Raw genomic sequence first — 20,818 nt, 5'->3', positions numbered from 1 at the left:
CTAGATGAAGTTTTAAATCTTTTTGAAAAATGCAGTATAAATGTAAAAACAATTTGTTAACTTGAAAACATTATTAAAAAAGTTACATTCAATTCTTTAGGATGTCCAGTTCCCAACAGTGGATTTGAGCACTTAACCAGAACCATGTGTTGTTGTCCACCTTTCACAACTTTTTTACAATCCTTTCCTCCCAAACAACGAGCCTGTGTAGTTTCCCATTCACATACACACAATAAAAACGTGGCTTGATAATGACCACAACTGTCTGGAGGGACAATGGCTTTCCTTATATTCCACAGTGGGAAAGTGACCACCCTTAACACAAGTCCAAAACACAGCGGTGTTGAGAGTGGCTTTGGCTCCATGACCACAAATTCAATATATGGTGTAAATCTAAAACACAGCAACAACCGAACCTCTTTATGTCAGAGCGAAACCTCCCAAATACAATAAAACTAATGTTTAATTTCTTGCAACAAAAACTTTTCCTCCAATCCCAACCGCAAGTCTATTCGTTATGTCATTCTGAAGGGGTCACCAGCCTTCAGAGGATACCCATAAAGTAACGCAGAGCTCTTCACTATAATACGATATGAGAACTTTAATTAGGTCTTTCTAAACTTCAGGTAAGCAGAATAGGTCATCATAATTTAACCAAGGTGAACAATTAATCCAGTGTACATTTATTCAGAACTGATTTTAAAGTGCTTTTACTGGTATATACAGTTAGGTCCACAAATATTTGGACATCGACAAAATTCTAACATTTTGGCTCTATACACCAACACAATGGATTTGAAATAAAACGAACTGTTAGCTTTAATTTGATGGTATTTACGTCCAAATCAGGTGAACTGTGTAGGAATTACAACAGTTTACATATGTGCCTCCCACTTGTTAAGGGACCAAAATAATCGCACAGAATAATAATCATAAATCAAACTTTCACTTTTTAATACTTGGTTGAAAATCCTTGCAACCAATTACAACCTGCAGTCTGGGACACATTGACATCACCAGATGCTGGGTTTCATTTCTGGTGGTGCTCTGCTAGGTCTCTACAGCAACTGTCTTCAGTTCTTGCATGGTCTTGGGGCATTTTCCCTTCTGTTTTGTTTTCAGCTAGTGAAATGCATGCTCAATCGGATTCAGTTTAGGGGATTGACTTGGCCATTGCATAACATTTCACTTCTTTCCCTTCAAAAACTCTTTGGTTGCTTTTGCAGTAATGCTTTGGGTCATTCTCCATCTGCACTGTGAAGCACCGTCCAATGAGTTCTGAAACATTTGGCTCAATATGAGCAGAAAATAGGCCTCACGATGGCGCAGTGGGTAGCACGATTGCCTCTGAGCAAGAAGGTCACTGGTTCAAGCCCCGGCTGGGTCAGTTGGCATTTCTGTGTGGAGTTTTCATGTTCTCCCCGTGTTGGCGTGGGTTTCCTCTGGGTGCTCCGGTTTCCCCCACAGTCCAAAGACATGTGCTAGGTGAATTGGGTGAGTTAAATTGTCTGTAGTGTATGTGTGTGAATGAATGAGAGTGTATGGTGTTTCCCAGTCATGGGTTGCAGCTGGAAGGGCACCCACTGCATAAAACATATGCTGGATAAGTTGGTGGTTCATTTCGCTGTGGCGACCCCAGATTAATAAAGGGACTATGCTGAAAAGAAAATGAATAAATGAATGAATGAATGAATGAATGAATGAATGAATGAATGAATGAATGAATGAATGAGCAGATAATATTGCCTGTAACACTTCAGAATTCATCCTGCTGCTTTTGTCAACAATCACATTATTAATAAATCAGAAAACCAGTTCTATTGACAGCCATACATTCCCACGCCATGACACTACTACCACCATGCTTCACTGCTTAGGATCATGAGCAGTTCCTTTTCTTCTCCATACTCTTCTCTTCCCAAGACTCTGGTACAAGTTGATCTTGATCTCATTTGTTCATAGGACATTGTTCCAGCACTGTGAAGGCTTTTTTAGAACTCTAATCTGGCCTTCCTGTTTCTAAGGCTCACCAATGGTTTAATCTTGTGGTGAACTCTCTGTATTCACTGTGGTGTAGTCTACTCTTGATTGTTGACTTTGACACGCATACACCTATCTCCTGGAGATTGTTCTTGATCTGGCCAAGGGTGCTTTCTTCACTAGAGAAAAAATTCTTCGGTCATCCACCACAGTTGTTTTCCGTGGTCTTCCGGGTCTTTTGGTGTTTCTGAGGTCACTAGTGCGTTTGTTCTTTTTAATAATGTTCCAAACAGTTGTTTTGGCCATGCCTAATGTTTTTGCTATCTCTCTCATGGGTTTGTTTTGTTTTTTCAGCCTAATGATGGCTTGCTTGACTGATAGTGACAGCTCTTTGGATCTCATCTTGAGAGTTTGCAGTAAAAGAATCCAAATGCAAATAGCACACTTGAAATGAACTCTGGACCTTCTATCTGCTCATTGTAATTGGGATAATAAGGGAATAACACACACCTGGCCATGGAACAGCTTAGAAGACAATTGTTCAATTACTTTTGGACCCATAACAAATGGGAAGCAAATATGCAAACTGTTATAATTCCTACACCGTTCACCTGATTTGGACGTAAATACCCTCAAATTAAAGCTAACAGTCTGCAGTTAAACCACTTCTGATTTATTTAATTTTATATTTTTAATCATAATTGATTAATTTAAATCAATTGTGTTGGTGTACAGAGCCCAAAATGTTAGAATTGCGCCAATTTTTAAATATTTATGGACCTAACTGTAAATGCCTTTATAATCTATCCCCAAATTATCTCTGAGAGCTGTTCCCTTTTTACACTTCCTTATGATACAATGACTTGCCTAATTACCCTAACTTGCGCAGTTAACCTAATAATCTAGTTAAAGCTTTAAATTGAATACTAGTGTCTTGAAAAATATTAAAACTATTATGTTTAGAAATGTGTTGATAATCTTCATTCTGTTACACAGAAATTGGGAGAAAATAATACAGGGGGTGGGATGGGTTAATAATTCAAAATGGCTAATAATTCTGACTCCAACTGTAATTTCGTTCTCAGTGTGCCATGGCGACACAGTTTGGTCGAGGTTTCAAATAACCCAATGGTCGTTTGAAGAGTGCAGCAAAACTGATACGGAGGAAGTAAAGTTGTCGGAGCAGACGGGCCCCTGAGAGCTGTAAGAAAAACGCCACACATCTGAAGCCTCCCCACTTGAATTCGGCCCCCATCTGAGACCCTTCTGCAAGTCCATCCAAGACAAACACAGCAGGAACCCGATCTTCAAATGAGGACCGCAATCCCAACACGAAAGCAGGGGACGCAGCCTGAGACTGCAATTAACAACACAGTGTTCTTGTAGAATAAAGTGCCGTGCAAAAATCTGCTGTAGGGTTGGAACACTTTTTTTTTTTTTTTAGAAAACATGTAATGGTATACCATGTGAACTCCATGTAGTAATTATAAGGAGTGTATTCAATAGAAAGCTTGAGGCAAAGGCATTAATGCAGGATTTCCATTACATGTCCTGCGGTGTATGGCAATAGAAAGAAAGCATCCATATAAAAGGGCAGGAGGAAAGACTGAGAGAAAGAGAGAGGGTGAAAGAGATAGAAAAACATCCTCAAGTATAGCAGTTCTCGATTGCTTCAGCTTCAGGATCCAGATTTCACACTGGACATCAAACATTGGCAAACCAGCACAGTTCCAGTATTGTTCACAGTTTAATTTTTTTTACTTCAATTAATTTTCTGTTTAATTTTTATTACGATATTAAAAAGAAAGAGTTGCAATTTGGATTTTGCTCTCAATTTACTTCAAGTATCAAAGATATATTTTAGATCTTGGTTTTTAGATTACTGGTACTCAGACCATTTTGAGGGATGTAAACAATAACACGTACGTTCCTAACGTATTTCCTGTTTTACATTTTTCATTTCCATAGCTTTCGAGAATCCAAACATGTTGTCCACATATTGATAAATAATGTTATCAAAGCTGTTTTAACATCAAGTTATGATTGAATTGCCTCTTGTTACAGTTAGGAAATAGTTTCACAAAAAGCAGGAAATCTTCATGGACCAATAACATCATCACAATGAAATGGTCTAAAAAATTGAACAAAACTTGATATTTTAGAAAGAAAGCTTTGGTTGATTTTACATGGATTGACCCAAGTGTCATTTTAAGCAATAATTACACAGTCATTTCACAGTAAGTTATTCAAGTTACATCTGTTGTAGTTATACAAAGTTTACCATAAAATTTAGTCAGTTTGATTGCTGTGAGTTGAGATGACTAGAGAAGTACATTTGATTCAGCTAAAAACTTTAGACAACAATCATTTTGATTTACAGTGTATACAGTTTGTGACGGCTTGAGAGAGATTTGTTTGAAAGTTTTGGAGTGGGACTATCTGCCAAACATACTTTTTTGTCAGTTTTAAAATTCATAACAATAATATAATTCAGCACAAAATAATTGTGATTAAACAACTGACAGAAATTCTTTTGGAGATAAAATAATTATGAACAAACATGACTTTCTGCTGTAAAGCTATATTATTGTAGTATTGTTTACATGTGTAAATCCATTTCTGTTTTTAAATAAATTTATTGTTCTCTAAAAAGGTTATCTGCTTCTCTAAAGTCACATTTTTGGGTTGAGAACCAATATGGCTGCTATTTGCAACAGGAAACATTTATGATTAATCTAGGAATATGGCTTCTTGATTATAGCAAAAAATAAACAAATACATTTTAATTTGCTTCAAAAGCTATCTGCTTCTCTCTATAGTCACATTTTAGGTTGGAAACTACCATTTGATAATCAATATGGTTGCTGTTTGCTACAGAAAATATATATGTTTAAAAAAGTTATCTACTTCTCTGTATAGTCACATTTTTGGGTTGCAAACTACCAGTTGAGAACCAACATGACTGCTGTATGCATCAAAAACATGTATGCTTCGTCTAGAAATATGGTTACTTGATTATAGCAAACAAATAAATAAACAGTCTGCTAAACAGATTTATCTGCTGCTCTCTATATTCACATTTTTGGGTTGCAAACTACAAGTTGAGAACCAACATGACTGCTGTTTGCTACAGGAAACATGAATGCTTTGTCTAGAAATATGACTATTTGATTATAGCAACAATAAATAAATAAATAACTTTAATCTGCTAAAAAGGTTATCCGCTTCTCTCTATAGTCACAATTTTGAGTTGCAAACTACAAACTGAGAGCCCATATGGCTGCTGTTTGCTACAGGAAATATATATGTTTAAAAGAGTTATCTTCTTCTCTGTGTAGTCACATTTTTGGGGTGCAAACTACCAGTTGAGAAGCAACATGACTGCTGTATGCAACAGGAAACATTTATGTTTTGTCTAGAAATTTGGCTACTTAATTAGAGCAAAAAAATAAATAATTACATTTTAATCTGCTGAAAAAGTTATCTGCTTCTCTATAGTCACATTTTTGGTTTGCAAACTACGAGTTGAGAATCAATATGGCTGCTGTTTGCTACTGGAAACATTTATGTTTTGTCTAGAAATTTGGCTACTTGATTAGAGAAAAAAATAAATAAATCAAATTTAATCTGCTAAAAAGTTATCTGCTTCTCTATTCACCTTATTCTTCGCATATGAACGCGCGCAGCCATTTGAATCTTTAAGGCTTGAGACATCCAGTCTCATTCACTTCCATTCATTTTTAAAAGTTAAAAACAGCTCGTTATGCTGCTGGATGTTGCCAACTGATATTTTTTTATTTTATTACTCTGCTTGGTCTGTATTGTCATGAACCCACTTGTTTGTAGAGCAAGCAGTTTGACCGTTTTTTTGGCATTTATTCTTTCTAGTAATTTCTCTCATAGGCAACTCAATCGGAAGTTCTAAAACAAGCACAATTCCACATTGAAGAATAAGGTCAATAGTCACATTTTTGGGTTGCAAACTACCAGTTAAGCACCAATACGGCTGCTGTTTGCTACAGGAGACATATATGCTTCGTATAGAAGTATGGCTACTTAATTATAGCAACAACAACAAAAAAAAAAAAACACATATTCTTGCATGTCCTTCTCACCTGAGCATGTGAGCTGCACTGAAAACCACATCAAATTCTTCAGTGTCCAGCTGGGCGGCTTTCTCTGCCATTTCAGCGGCCTCCAAAAGCCGCGACTCCTCCAGCAAAAACTGACCTGAGGAGGCAAAAGGGGGGAAATTTCATTTTATATTTGCTTTTACTCCCTCGGAAAGACAAATGAGAAATATTTCGCTTGGCTGTGGGACAGATAGTTTGGTCTGCCCTCTCCATGATTCTGTGAAACACGAGACAGCAAGGGCGCTGTACGCCGCGCGAACCATCTGACAGACCATTTGTCCAATTGAGATTTCTCCGATAGGCATGTTTCCGTGACAAATTAAATGCTTACTCCTGTAAGGTTGCGGAAAGAGAGACCGACTGGGATCTGAAACCTCTGCAGTTACTTTGCTAGAGGCATCGGTCAAGACTGAAGTGGAAGAAACAGCTTGTTGCTATTTGGCAAAGCGGTTGTGCAAACTTCTTCTTTTTTTTCTCCAATAAAGTGCCTTAAAGGGCAGTTCCGAACGCATTTTTCCAATTAATTGTCCTCACTAGGGTGTTAAAAACATAAAACATAAAAGATATGCAAGTTGAAACAAACTTTTTCATCATTATTTTCAATTTATTTTGTTGTGACGGTAATGGAAATGTTAGTGAAAGTGCAGCTCAATCAACTTTTTAGAGTTTTAGTCCATTTTGCTGCGCATGAAATTTGATGATTGAAAAAAATAAAGTGCCTTGAAGTGCAGTTCCACAAGTGTTTTTGCAAGTGCAGATTTGCAAGTATTTTTCCAATTAATTTCCCTCGATAGGTTGTTAAAAAATAAAATGGCATAGTCTTGTATGAAAATACAAGTTGAAAAAACTTTGTCATCATTATTTTGAGTCTAATTTGTAATCACTGAATTTGAAATGTTAGTGAAAGTGCAACTGAATCAACTTCATAATTCATAATTTTTGTCAATTTTGCTGATTGAAATTTGCTGACAATGAAAAAAAGGCAAAAACAAAACTGTAAAAATGCATAATGCAATAGCAATTATTTAGATTTTTTTTATATTAGAATATATGTAAAAATATGTACCGGCACAAAATCTGTAATCAAGTAAATAAAAGTATCTTTCTTCCTGTGGTATATGACAGTAGTCTTGATCATGCAAAACGAAAAAGAGGACAAAGAAATCACATTTCTCCAGTACAGTGGTTGTGCACCCGAGAACAATAGAAGGAAATATAAGATCATCCTTATGGCCTCTGGATAGTACATGTTCTGAAGATGTCTGATCAGACACGTACTAAATTATATTACGCAGATGCCTTGGCAGCGTTTGAGTGGAAAACAGATTGTTGAGGTTAGGCAGTGATGCAGTTTTTTTGGACTTAATCCATACCTGAAAGCGTCTAGGGAACAGGTCAACTTTGAAAATCTAGGACCTCAGAAAAAAAAAAAATAAAATAAATAAATAAAAAATAAACAAATAAATAATAATAATAATAATAATAATAATAATAATAATAATAAATAAAATAAAAATGACTAATAACAAAGCAGAATCCTGGTAAACACTATTATTTAAAAAATACATGCATATAAATATTAATTCAATTAATTGTTATTTTAACTGAAAATATATAATTAACAGAAACAGTATGAATATAAAATTGAGTGACTGAATGCTATAGGTTTTAATGAAAAGAAAACATTTTAAGATGTTTCATAATTGTGAATGTTTCATTTTGACATTTAATTTTTGCCATTTTCCAACGTTTGTTAAAGACCAAGAAAACCAGTGTCCAAAACCACAGGATTGAAAAAGCTAAGTTCAACCTTTTTCTTAAAATTTCAAGATTATATTAAAACAACCTTATTTTTCTCACATTTTTGAAATATTGAGACATAAAATTTGTAAGATAAAAATGGAATAAGATCAAAATAAACAGAGAAAAAAAATAGCATTTTAGGGTTTATATATAGTGATAGATGCCTGTTAAGTTTCGTATTGAATTTAAAATATTGCTTCTTACATATAAAGCTTTAAATAATCTAGCTCCTGTTTATCTAACCAATCTTCTGTCTCGCTACAATCCAACTCGCTCTTTAAGGTCTCAAAACTCAGGGCTTCTGGTAGTACCTAGAATAGCAAAGTCGAGTAAAGGAGGTCGAGCCTTCTCATTTATAGCTCCTAAACTCTGGAATAGCCTTCCTGATAACGTCCGAGGCTCAGACACACTCTCTCAGTTCAAAACTAGATTAAAGACCTATCTGTTCAGTAAAGCATACATTTAGTGCACCACTTAGGGGGCTCCCACAGAGGTTATGCATCTTGTTGATATACACTGTGAACATCAGCTACACTAATTATTTTCTTTATTCTCCATTTCCACCTGGGGATACTCTTCCCGAGGCCCTCAGACTATGCAGAGTCACTGATTCAATCCAAGACCAACGACGAGATGATCCCAAGGTTCCCATATCCTGGACCTGGCCGAATCCTGAGCAGCTACTGTGATGGTCATGGAAGAGTGGAGAACATGAGACTGATTCCTGTGACGCTCCAGAGACAGACGAGTCTTCGCTGAGGCCAGCTTCCAGCCTCCGCCACTGAGACTACAGCTCTGCACAAGACGTTTGGCCAGCGGAGAAATTAAAATGATCGTGCCCAACTGAGCCTGGTTTCTCTCAAGTTTTTTTTTCTTCACTTCCACCTTTAGTGAAGTTTTTTTTCCCTCTCCGCTGTCGCCACTGGCTTGCATGGTTCGGGATCTGTAGAGCTGCGCATCGTTGGATTTGCCCTTCAATATTTGGACTCTCAGTAGTGATTATTAAACCACACTGTACTGAGCTCAACTGAACTGAACTTAAACACTACAAACTGAACTACACTGTTCCTATTTACTGTGACCTTTTATGTGAAGCTGCTTTGACACAATATACATTGTATAAGCGCTATACAAATAAAGGTGAAGTGAATTGAATTGATAGATATTTTTTTTCCCTTAGAATCACTACTAGAATTGCTAGAAACTTTCTTACAATGTTGAGGTTATGCAGATTCCAAATTTCAAAAAGTTAATACACAATTACAAGAAAAATGTCACAAGGCACATTTAATTTTTTTATTCTTTTGCATAAACAAGCCAAAGTCAAAATAAAGGTGTTTAAAACTATTGCAGGAACAATCCCTAGAAAGTAAAAAGAGCTCCTATAAATCAAATCTAAGTTGTTTAAAATGGCTGTAGGCTATAATTTGGCTAAAATCACATTCATGAGGACACATGAACGCTCCGCAGTTTTCCTTGGAGAAATAAGGCTTTATTCTCTCTCTGTCTGCTCGCTGAGGCGTGGGTGGCTTGGTCTCACAGGAATAACATCTGTACACCAGGTACGCTTCAGATAACACAGAAACAATGCCTCCCTGCATGACACCATCTATCTTACTGCGAAACAACCTACAAACGAAACCTCAATTACAAGACTAACGTCAGCTAAAGAGCTAAATGTGAACAATTATGGCCAATGTGGAGTTTGTTTTTTTGGAAGAAACCTTAAAAGGCTGTGAAAAAAATGTATTTATTATGTATTGTTCAGCAATTTGAATGTTCGCCTAAAATATTAACAAAACAAACATCTCTGCTCTAGTTCAGAACAAACAATTGCAAACACACAACAGTTTTATTTTTTTAACGTGCATAATTATTGGCACCCCTGTGAATTCACATTAATAAAACATTTTTGAAGTTTTTTCCCATTGATATTTCATTTTTTTTTGTTCACTTGCTTGACTAGAAAGCAGTGATGGGAATAACAGCATTATAAATAAACAGTGTTACTAACGAAATTAAGATTTTAAGTAACGAGTATTCAAATAAATTACTGTTTCCTCATTACAATGCCATTTTATATATATATATATATATATATATATATATATATATATAATATAGATAGATAGATAGATAGATAGATAGATAGATAGATAGATAGATAGACAGACAGACAGACAGACAGACAGACAGACAGACAGACAGACTTATTACTTTAAGTAACATGCCCAACACTGCAAGAAACACATTTACATCACATATAATATCTAAAATAATATTTATCAATATAAGGATCAAAACCAAAGTCCCTTTAAGGCAAGTCATTTCACTTGGTGGTCATCTTTAAAACGCCTCTAGGGCAGTATGCTCGGGCATTTTGTCTAAAAGGGGAAACACCAATTTCTTCAAAACTGTTTGCCAAGCTTACGATTACATTACATATTTGGTATCACCAATAAAATTAAACAACAACCGTCTTTTTAGTTTCGCTTCTAAACGTCCGAATCAAACAAAATCTGCATATTTTCAGGTTGCCCGAGCTAATGCGCATGCACACTCTAAAGGAAGGAAATCATGACACCAACCTCATTTAGGGCCGTTCTACACATTATTATCCTTTGGATAATGATCATCTGATCATGCTGCCCTTTTTAAATTATCCACAACTTGGTCTTGGTGGTAAATCTCCTCCAGAAATGAAAGTGACTCATTGTCTACAAGTTTGTGAGCGTTTCAGTAGTTGCTGTCATGTGATGTGTGTTTAACAACATAGACTGTACCTCGCGTTAGTTTCATACAGATTACAAAACCAAAAAACTTTTGTTTTCAAGTGCACTTGGTTCATTTAAAAGCACAAATTTCAAGCTTGGATATATTTTTTATGTCTGTGAAGCAAGTATTCTCTGAGATTCCAGTGTGTTTGTTGACCACTTAACTGTCGTAAGAGCACGAGTCTCGTCCGAGAAACGTAGAAATGTTGGAGATGCGTCAATCTATAAGGATCACTGATTGGCTCCTGTACTAGTAAGTGGGGCTTCATTCACCATATTGACCATTACACTTTTCCCCATTCAAAACTATACGAGTGAAATGTCTTGTGTATTCTATAGTCTTTGACTGAAACTCATTCTATCATTCACTACAAATAGGTAAGACCAAAAACATGGCTGTGATTTTGCATGAAAAGCTTGTTGAGCTTCACAAAATGGATAGTGGCAATAAGAAAAATAGCAAAAACACTAAAAACACAGGACAATAATGAAGAAATTCCAAATTCCACAGTGTTATGAATCAGCCAGGAAGAGGATCTTTGTCTATCTTTATCACTGTTAGGAGGACAGTTTGAGTGACCCAAAAACCTCCAAGAATCACAGCTGGAGAATTACAAAAGTTAGTTGGGTTTTGGGCTCAGAAAGTCTCAAAATCTACAATCTGAGCTACATTAACATACATTTTTTGAAAAGGTAATAAAAAGTATAAATTTTAGTTAATATTTTGAGCAGAAGGTCAAAAAGTTAAACAGGAAACATTAAAAAATAAAAACATCCATAGCCTTTTTAGTGCAGCACACTGTATTTCAGTAAAGTCTATGTGTGGACTCATTATCTTTCAAATGTGTTAGCTCATTTTATATGTAATACATGTTTAGGAGAGATAAAATAAATCATTACTAACCATAATGCATGTAGCAGTTTCCTTTAGTAGGGTCCAGCTCAATCGCCTTGAGAAAGAACTTCTCTGCTTCCGTTTTTTGACCCTGAAATGAAAACAAACACGGCGTATAAGGAATCTCTTCAGGGTGAGGTTTTCACGGAATCTTTCATTTTTCATTTCTGACCTTTGACCTGATGTATAATGTTCACTGGAGCAGCAGGAAATGCGTTCAGGAATTCCATTGCCTTTTGCTGCTATAATTGCACAGTCGGACTGCATGAATAACTTCAAGAGGCTTTCCTTGTGTTCACTTTAAAAATTGAACAGGGCTCTGGCGCAAAACATCAAAAACGTTTTTGCACCATAGCTTTATAGCACTAACTAAAATAAGCACTAACTAAAATAAGATTTTATTTTTTAATGCAATGGGATTTGCATGTCATTCTGTTCTTATATGGCTATTTTCATATAAAAATAAACCGACATGAAATATTTAAGTAATTGAGAGTAATAATTACCAAAACTTTAGTCCAAAACTTTGGCATTGTATTAAATACAGTGCTCAGCGTATATAAGTACACCCCTCTCAAATCTATTGTTAAATTCATATTTATATTCATATTTTGAACAGGAAGCTACTGTATACAATATATGTGTGCATATATATTAGTCAGTACTAAAGCCAAATCTGGAGCTAATGTAACAAAATTACTTATAACTTAAAACTAGTACACTAGTAAAACTACACAGCGGATGCCCTTCCAGCTGCAACCCATCACTGGGAAACATCCATACACATTCATTCACACACATACACTACGGACAATTTAGCTTACCCAATTCACCTGTACCACATGCATTTGGAATTCCAGGAGCTCCAGGAGCACCCGGAGGAAACCCACGCCAACACGGGGAGAACATGCAAACTCCACACGAAATGACAACTGACCCAGCCGAACCAGCGATCTTCTTGCTGTGAGGCGAAAGTGCTACCCACTGCGCCACCGTGCAGTCTCAAATTTATGTTGAAGAAAAACATTAAATACAATTTAAAAAAAAGAGGAAAATTAAGAGAAGCAAAAAAAAAAAAAAAAGGAAAGGAAAAAGGAAAAATTTTGTAGGTTGTAATTTTTTTTTATATATTTTGCTTGAATTTAATTGAATTATATTTGTATTTCTAAATATGTTTGGTGACAAAAATATTATTTTAATAAATATCTGTTTAACAAATCTGTTTTGTTCAAATGCACCAATGTATATTACTTTGTTACAATGTATCATTCACTGAGAAATAGATAAAAATATTCATTTTCAAAATGAGGACTGAGGACTGTTTATATTAAGTTTTGCAATTATGTTAATCATTTTAAGCATTAAGCAATTCTTCTGAAATAATATTATAATGAAACATTAAAAATATTAGTTTTTTTATTTCCAGCAAAATATTGCAATACAGTATATATGAAAGATTACTGAAGGATCATGAGATACTGAAAATTCAGGTTTGAAACAGTACTAAATTACACTTGAAATATATTTAAAACATACTGCATATAGTCCATTTTAAACTGAAATAATATTTCAAAATACTACTGTTTTTATTGTTTTTTTGATATTCTTAGGTATTTTTGGTAGTAGGAGTGTTAAAATACAATTAGAAATAAATACAATAAATAAAATTGGATAAAACAACACCAATATAATAATTTAACAATACAATATAATGCAACGTTTCAAAGTTATTTAGTGAAGTTTAAACTGTACAGTAATTTTATTTTATATAAGATTACAAAGATTTATTTTTCATTTGATATAGTTTAGAAAGTCATTTCTTTTCTTTTTTCCTGTTTAGAATATAACTGAGCCTTAAATTGTCATTTATAAGGGATTTATAAAGCATAAAAGTCCTCAGTTTAGATTAGGCCACAGAATTGGATGAAGTTGACTTAATAAAGCATTTATTAATAACTTAATTTATGCCTGAATAATAAGACATATGAATGTTATTTTGAATAGTTTATTAATCATTTACTTATGCATTCTCAATGATCTTAAAATAGCACCAACTATACTTAAATAACTGGTTTGTAAATAATGCAATACTTAATGAAATAATAATCATTAATAAAGTATGAAAATACAATCATTAAGTACATTGTAAATGTGTTTGTCGACAATACAGCATTTGTAGCTCTATTTATAAACTGCTTATTAATGTCTATTAATGCAGAGTTAATGCTTAACAAATAATGAATTCACAATTTGCTAATGCTTAATTATTGATTCATAGTGTGTAGTTATTATAATGTGTTCCTGAAACATCTTAATGTTTGCGACTTTTTGCCTGGTAGTGCATACATACACTGTAAAACCCAATAACTTAAGGTAACTCAAACCATTTGAGGAAATCGATTGCAACAAACCATTTAAGTTCAAAAACTAATCCTAATGAGTACTGTGAACTTCATCCATTTGAGTAAATGAAGCAATTCAAGCACAGTAAAACCCAATAAATGAAGAGAACTCAAACCAACCGAGTACTGTAAAACTCAATAAGTTAAGGCAACTCAAACCATTTGAGGAATCCGATTGCTACAAACAGTTTGAATAAAAAAAACCAAAAACGAATCTATGAGTACTGTAAACTTACCGCATTTAAGTTGAAGTAATGAGGTATTTAATTAACTCATTACCTTCAACATTGAGTTCAAAACTCTTTTCAAATGAGTAGAATTGACTTTCAGTAAATTTTGAGTTAACTACACTCATTTCGTTTGATAAAGTTGACTGTTGGGTTTTACAGTGTATAAAAAAGAAAGGAAAAAAATCTGAATACAAATCATTCTGGCTGTAGTCTGAGAGGCGTTATCAAACCCATGATTCACCTGATTAACCATGCATGCCGTTCTCTGCAGGCCAGCTGCAAAAAAAGTGATTTATTTTTATTTATACTTCATAATTTAAATCCCCAGCACAGCGAAGTGTAACTTTAAATCAATACATTGCACTCACAGAGATGCCTACAATATACCAAGACAGTGCTGTTTAATGTTAGACATGGATGTTTGTGAACTTACACCATGTCGAGACAGTGAAAGAAATAAAGAATGCTGACTCATGGGACACTTGACCTGTATAATCTATGCAAAGGGGAGTAATGGGTCAGATAAAGGGGTTTCTAAAAAAAAAAAAAAAAAAAAAAGTGTTTAATGCTTTTGAAAGAAATCTCGTATACGCACCAGGACCGCATGTTATAAAAATACAGCTTAAAAATTATTAAAAATGAGACTTTACTGCATTTTTCTGAAACATTCTTACAATTTTAAATAACCGTTATAACCATTATATTCATCATGTTGAATTTCAGTATTCAAGCTGAATTTTTAGCATCATTAATCCAATATTCAAAGCCAAATTACCTTCAGAAATAATTTTAATACTTGTGTGCTACTTTAATATTTGTATAGCTTATCATTTCTGTGGACAGGATTCTTAAGCTAAAGATTCCCAGATTTTTAAGCTATATTCTTTTGCAGTGTTTACGGCCTTTTTACAAATATTCTTTTGCTAAAAACATAAATAAATAAATCTCACTGACACTAAATTTGATTAAACTAAACCTTTCGTTTTTGTTTTTTAGTATTATCATTATTACATCCAGTACAGATTCAGCACAGCGATAAGCTTTGTTAAGTTCCTGACAAACACACGTCTCAGTGTCTTCCGCTGAGGTCGTGTTATCACTCTAAAGCAATATCCTGCTTCACCTCTTTTCCTCTCAACACACACATACACACCCCCCTGTGCCGCACCCCCAACCCCATAATCTGAGCATGACATCAGAGAGACAACAGACACACTGCTGTTCTGACGTCTCTGAGGTGTTTGAGAGCCGATTCTGAGCCTGATTAATGGCGGAAATGAGAGAATTCAATAACGCAGCTGAAAAACTCCATTACACACACGTCTACGTTAATAAGAGGGGACATCACTCAGCACTGACCAAGAGGAGACCAGGGTTTTTGTTATTTTGTAAAATTTTATTTTTATTTTTAATTAAATGCTTTTTTAAATTAAAATTAAATTAAAAAAATATTTTAAGGTATATGTAGTCAGAATTATAAGCCCTCCTTTGATTTTTTTTTTCTTTTTTAAATATTTCCCAAATTATGTTTAATAGAGCAAGGAAATTTTCACAGTATGTCTGATAATATTTTGTCTTCTGGAGAAAGTCTTATTTGTTTTATTTCAGCTAGAATAAAAATAGTTTTTAATTTTTTAACAAAATTATTAACCCCTTTAAGCTATATTTATTTCAATAGTCTACAGAACAAACCATCGTTATACAATAACTTGCCTAATTACCCTAACCTGCCTAGTTAACCTAATTAACCTAGTTTATCCTTTAAATGTCACATTAAGCTGTATAGAAGTGTCTTGAAAAATATCTAGTATAATATTATGTACTGTCATCATAGCAAAGATAAAATAAATCAGTTATTAGAGGTGAGTTATTAAAACTATTATGTTTAGAAATGTGTTGAACAAATCCTCTCTCCGTTAAACAGAAATTGGGGAAAAACATAAACAGGGGGGACTAATAATTCAGGGCTAATTTGTTTGGAGTCAGTATTCGGTTCATCAAGGCGGCATTTATTAAATGTAAATAAAATGTTAAATTGTTAAATATTCATAAAAAATTTAAATGACTGCATTCTTATTGTACGTAGTTTCAAATTAAATTATTACTCCAGTCATTATTGCTTTTATTACTATTAACATTAATAATAATAACAACAACAACAATAACAATAATAATAATAATAACAATAATAATAATAATAATAATGAACCTGGAGTAATGAAGCTGAAAACTCATCTTTAAATTAAGATTTAAATTTAAAAATAAAACTACTTTTGAACAGTTATTTTTATATTGCAATAACATTTCACAATTTTACAATTTGTACTGTATTTTTGATGAAATAAATGCAGTCTTGGTGAGCAGGACAAGCTTATTTTAAAACATTTAAAAATCCTACTGACCCCAAACTTTTGACCGGTATTTTATATATAAAATACTAAACATGCAAAGCAGAGACCTGAAACTCACACAAACATACACAAAACATACAAACATAAAGTGCTCACAAACATACACAAAAACATGCATGCACACACGCGTGCGCACATAAAGTCAGTTTTGTCAGGCTCTGTGACCCTGTGAGTTTGTGAAAGAGGTCAGGAAAGGTCAGGGAAGGTCAGCACAGCAGGGAAAGCGACTAAGTTTAATCATGTCGCTGTCTTTCGACCCCTGACCGTGAAGATTTCCTTGTTCCCCACCTGGAAATGATGTGCGCACAATGTGATGCTGACAAGATAAATTCTTCCTTATTGCTCATTTTTCATAGTAATGATGTTTTCACACTGTATAAGTATCTGTTAATTGATTTTTTTTATGGTTTTGAAATCTCTGCTCTGAGAACTTGTGATGTTGGTAGATTCGACAAAGTGATTTTTATTCAAATTTATCTAGTTTAAAACTACCCTAGAAAAGTTGACTCAACTTAAAAATGTAAGGCAATTTGCTGCAGAGCTTTTTAAGTTGACACAACCTAAATAGAGTCAAGTGCAGTACTTGGGTTAAAAGTAGAGTCAACTCAAAAAAGCTGTGCAGCATGTTTGAATAATATAATAATAATAAAAAAATGTAAATATGAAACAATTTAAAAACAAAAGGGTTAATTTAATAAAATTTTGTGTCAGTGAGATTAATTATTTAATTTTTTTTTTATCAAAAAATATTTGACAAAGGCAGTAAACACTGCAAAAGAATTTAGCTTAAAAAAAGTTCTGTTCATCAAAATAATCCTGTCCACAGAAATGATAAGCAGCACAAATATTAAAGTAGTACACAAGTATTAAAATGATTTCTGAAGGTAATTTGTCTTTGAATATTGAAGTAATGATGCTAAAAATTCAGCTTGAATACTGAAATTCAACATGATGAATATATCGGTTATTAAAATTGTAAGAATAATAAAAAAAATATGTCACATTTTTTTACAGAGTATATACAGTATTGTCTGGGTTGGCCATGTAAACAGAATATGGTGTAGAGGGCGGGGATTTCTTTTTGTGCATCATTCCCTAGCAGCAAACTATCAGTAAGAGGGGCGTGGTTAAGTATATTGTGGCTGACTCCATCAAACCAGCCACTCCAAACTCAGAAGTCACAGATTAATTGATCCCCTAAAGTAAAACAATATGCAATAGCAAAATAAACATTGTGAATCTGGATTTTAAACATAGATAAATATACTTAGATACATCATTAGCAGCTGTTACTAAGGACATGCATGTCTAATTTGTAAATATGAGTATGCATATCAATATACAGACTTCAGCAGATGTTTTTGCCAAACTAACAATACAGCAAGACACACAATGCTAACTAACATTACTTAGAAATAACCAATAAGTAAATACCCATAATATTTTTTTAACAACAATAGTGGGATTTCAAGAAATACTTTTAAGTGAATGATGACACGTTGACCATTTGAGGATGGCAGATATGTTAACATGTCTGAAGCAGCTGAATATGGAATCTACATTTAATTATCTACAGTTTTAAGTACCTTGAGTGGAACCAGCAAACAAATCCTCATCCATTCAAGTTTGCTGAAGGTCATTAAAGTGATCAAATCACTGCCCGAGTCCCCTTGACCCCTGAGGAGCTTTATTTTCACACCCAAAGGATTATGGAAACCCATGTTTTACTCTGTTTCTGCATTAAGCAAGCAGAAACCGCAAAGCACCTGAGAGCTGAGCCGAAAACTTTGTTCAAAATCAATACGGCTCTGAAGTTGAGAAAACAGCTTTTGAATTTGGCTTCTACTGGGAGTGAGTTTCATCACAGCGGCGCAGATATATGATGGATCGACTTTGTCTCTTGTGGACTGACTCGTTCTGCCCTCTCCAAATGGCTTCATTCGGGAAGCTTGTGTAGTTTACTTGTTTTCTTTGGTAGCGGGGTGAATCCCTCGATTGGGATTTTTGAGGACAGCGTGTTTTGGGGTTTTAGATGACTGAGAGAAAAAGAGAAAGATGGAGAAGGACAGAGGCAGAAGCCTTTCATCTCAAACCATTTACTGTCGGCTGCATGAAATGACGAAACTGAAATTAAATCTGAACCATTCTAAAATAATAGTATGATAAAAATATCACACAGTTTGTGTTACCTGCACCAGGGTTTAGTAACATTATTAGGAGTGTCTAATAAAAACAATACAGTTCTTTCTTTCATATGAAATAATAATTAAAAAAAACCTAAAACTAATTCTAATACTACTACTACAAATACAACAACTACTACAAGTACTACAGCAAGTACAAGTACAACAACAACAACTATTACTACTACCACTACTACTACAAGTACTACAACAAGTACAAGTACAACAACAACAACTATTGCTACTACTACTACTACTTCTACTACAAGTACTACAACAAGTACAAGTACAACAACCATTGCTGCAACTACTACTACTACAAGTACAACAACAACTATTGCTGCAACTACTACTACTACAAGTACAACAACAAGTACAAGAACAACTATTGCTGCTACTACTACTACTACTGCTACTACTACTACTACAAGTACAACAACAACAACAAAAACAACTATTACTACAATAACAGCTACTACTACTAAGTGATGGAAAGAGTATTGAAAAATCATACTTAAGTAAAAGTACCATTACTTGCCTAAACATGTAGTGCAAGTAAAAGTATCTGTTGTAAATATTGCTCAAAGTAGGAGTAAAAAGTAGACCTTTCAAAAGAACTCAAGAGTAGTGAGTATTACGTTGTTGAGTATTAAGCTGATGTATTTATATGTAATTTGTGTATGTGTGCAAACGTAACATTCTTTAGTGCATTTAGTTATTGCCCAACAGGCACGCAACATCATAAGACATTAATATTAGGTTAGATTTAGGTTGTGATGTCAGGTGACCAAAACTGAATGTCTAGCCAGCGTCTAAGGACACCGTTATTTTGATGCCCAGTAATGACATCAAATGATGTTGATATTTTGTGGATGATAGGTTGTGTTAGAAAGTGACCAATATCCAACGTTGAGCCAACATCTTAAACCAATGTCATATTGACGTCAAATACTGATATTTATTCGTCAGGTATGGCAACCAAAATCCAATGTCTGATACTGTAGATGTCATAGTGGTAACATTCACACAACGTCAAGCTGTAACTTAATTAGACGTTGATATTTGGTTGATTTTAGGTTGGACACTGACATAGGCCTGACGTCAACCTGATTTTCATTTCCAAGCAAAATGCAAATTCCGAACAATGTTGGGGTACAAAGTCAATTGTCATGTTGACGCCTTGTGCCTGTTGGGTGATTAAGGCTACTTCGGTCATCATACAGTAAACATCAGTCATCTTTTCATCAGTGAAATGCATCTAAACAGTCTCTGTGTCAATGCGTGTAAAGATTTTGGACATTTTGGACACTTTTAATGCTTCCAAACAGTTTGCCGCAATTATAAATCGCTCATGTCTTGAGGTAGTTCATTATGGTGCGATTTACCTTCTATGTGCGATTTGATTGGACAGGAATCACAGGACTGATTTTTCTAATCCCCATAGACAAGAAAAAATAAAGTAGTGACTGCGGCCTGAAGGAAAGTAGTGGAGTAAAAGTACCGATACCGCACTAAAAATGTACTCAAGGGAAAGTAAAAGTACACATTTTTATAACTACGAAGTAAATTACAATTCCTGAGAAAAACTACTCAATTACAGTAATTTGAGTATTTTTAATTTGTTACTTTACTCCACTGCTATTACAAATACTACTTCAGGTACAACTACTACATTTACAACTACTAAAACAAAAACTACTGCTACTACTACTACAACAGTTACAACTATTACAACAACAACAACAACTACTACTACTAATAAATGGGTTTAAAATAGAAAGAAAACTAAACTATTTTTAAAGTAAACAGAAAAACCTAAATCTAAAGAAAATATGAATAAAATTAGTATACTGAGAAAACAGAAATTAGAATGATTCTAAAACAAACTCACATGGGATCTATCACATGAATAGATGTAATTAAAACTTATTAAGTAAATCAAAAAGCAATCTTTTTAAGGTTTATAAACAAAACAAAAAGATTAATAAAAATATAATAATAAACAAA

The 20,818-nt window shown here is 34.0% G+C and overlaps 1 protein-coding gene across 1 annotated transcript in view; it reads right to left on the bottom strand.

Annotated features, from left to right (window-relative positions):
- tmtc2b (transmembrane O-mannosyltransferase targeting cadherins 2b) overlaps window positions 1-20,818 on the bottom strand; it is a 217,941-nt gene that overhangs the window by 18,476 nt on the left and 178,647 nt on the right. The window contains exons 9-10 of the mRNA XM_056477886.1: window positions 11,595-11,676; window positions 6,096-6,210 (exon numbers count right to left, since the gene is read on the bottom strand). Of these exons, the coding sequence (XP_056333861.1) occupies window positions 6,096-6,210; window positions 11,595-11,676 (197 nt within the window). The remainder of the gene's footprint in view (window positions 1-6,095; window positions 6,211-11,594; window positions 11,677-20,818) is intronic.

Source organism: Danio aesculapii, chromosome 18, assembly GCF_903798145.1.
Source record: "Danio aesculapii chromosome 18, fDanAes4.1, whole genome shotgun sequence".
Lineage (NCBI taxonomy): Eukaryota > Metazoa > Chordata > Actinopteri > Cypriniformes > Danionidae > Danio > Danio aesculapii.
Note: the sequence above shows the minus strand (reverse complement) of the source record. Positions and strands in the feature narration are given on the sequence as shown.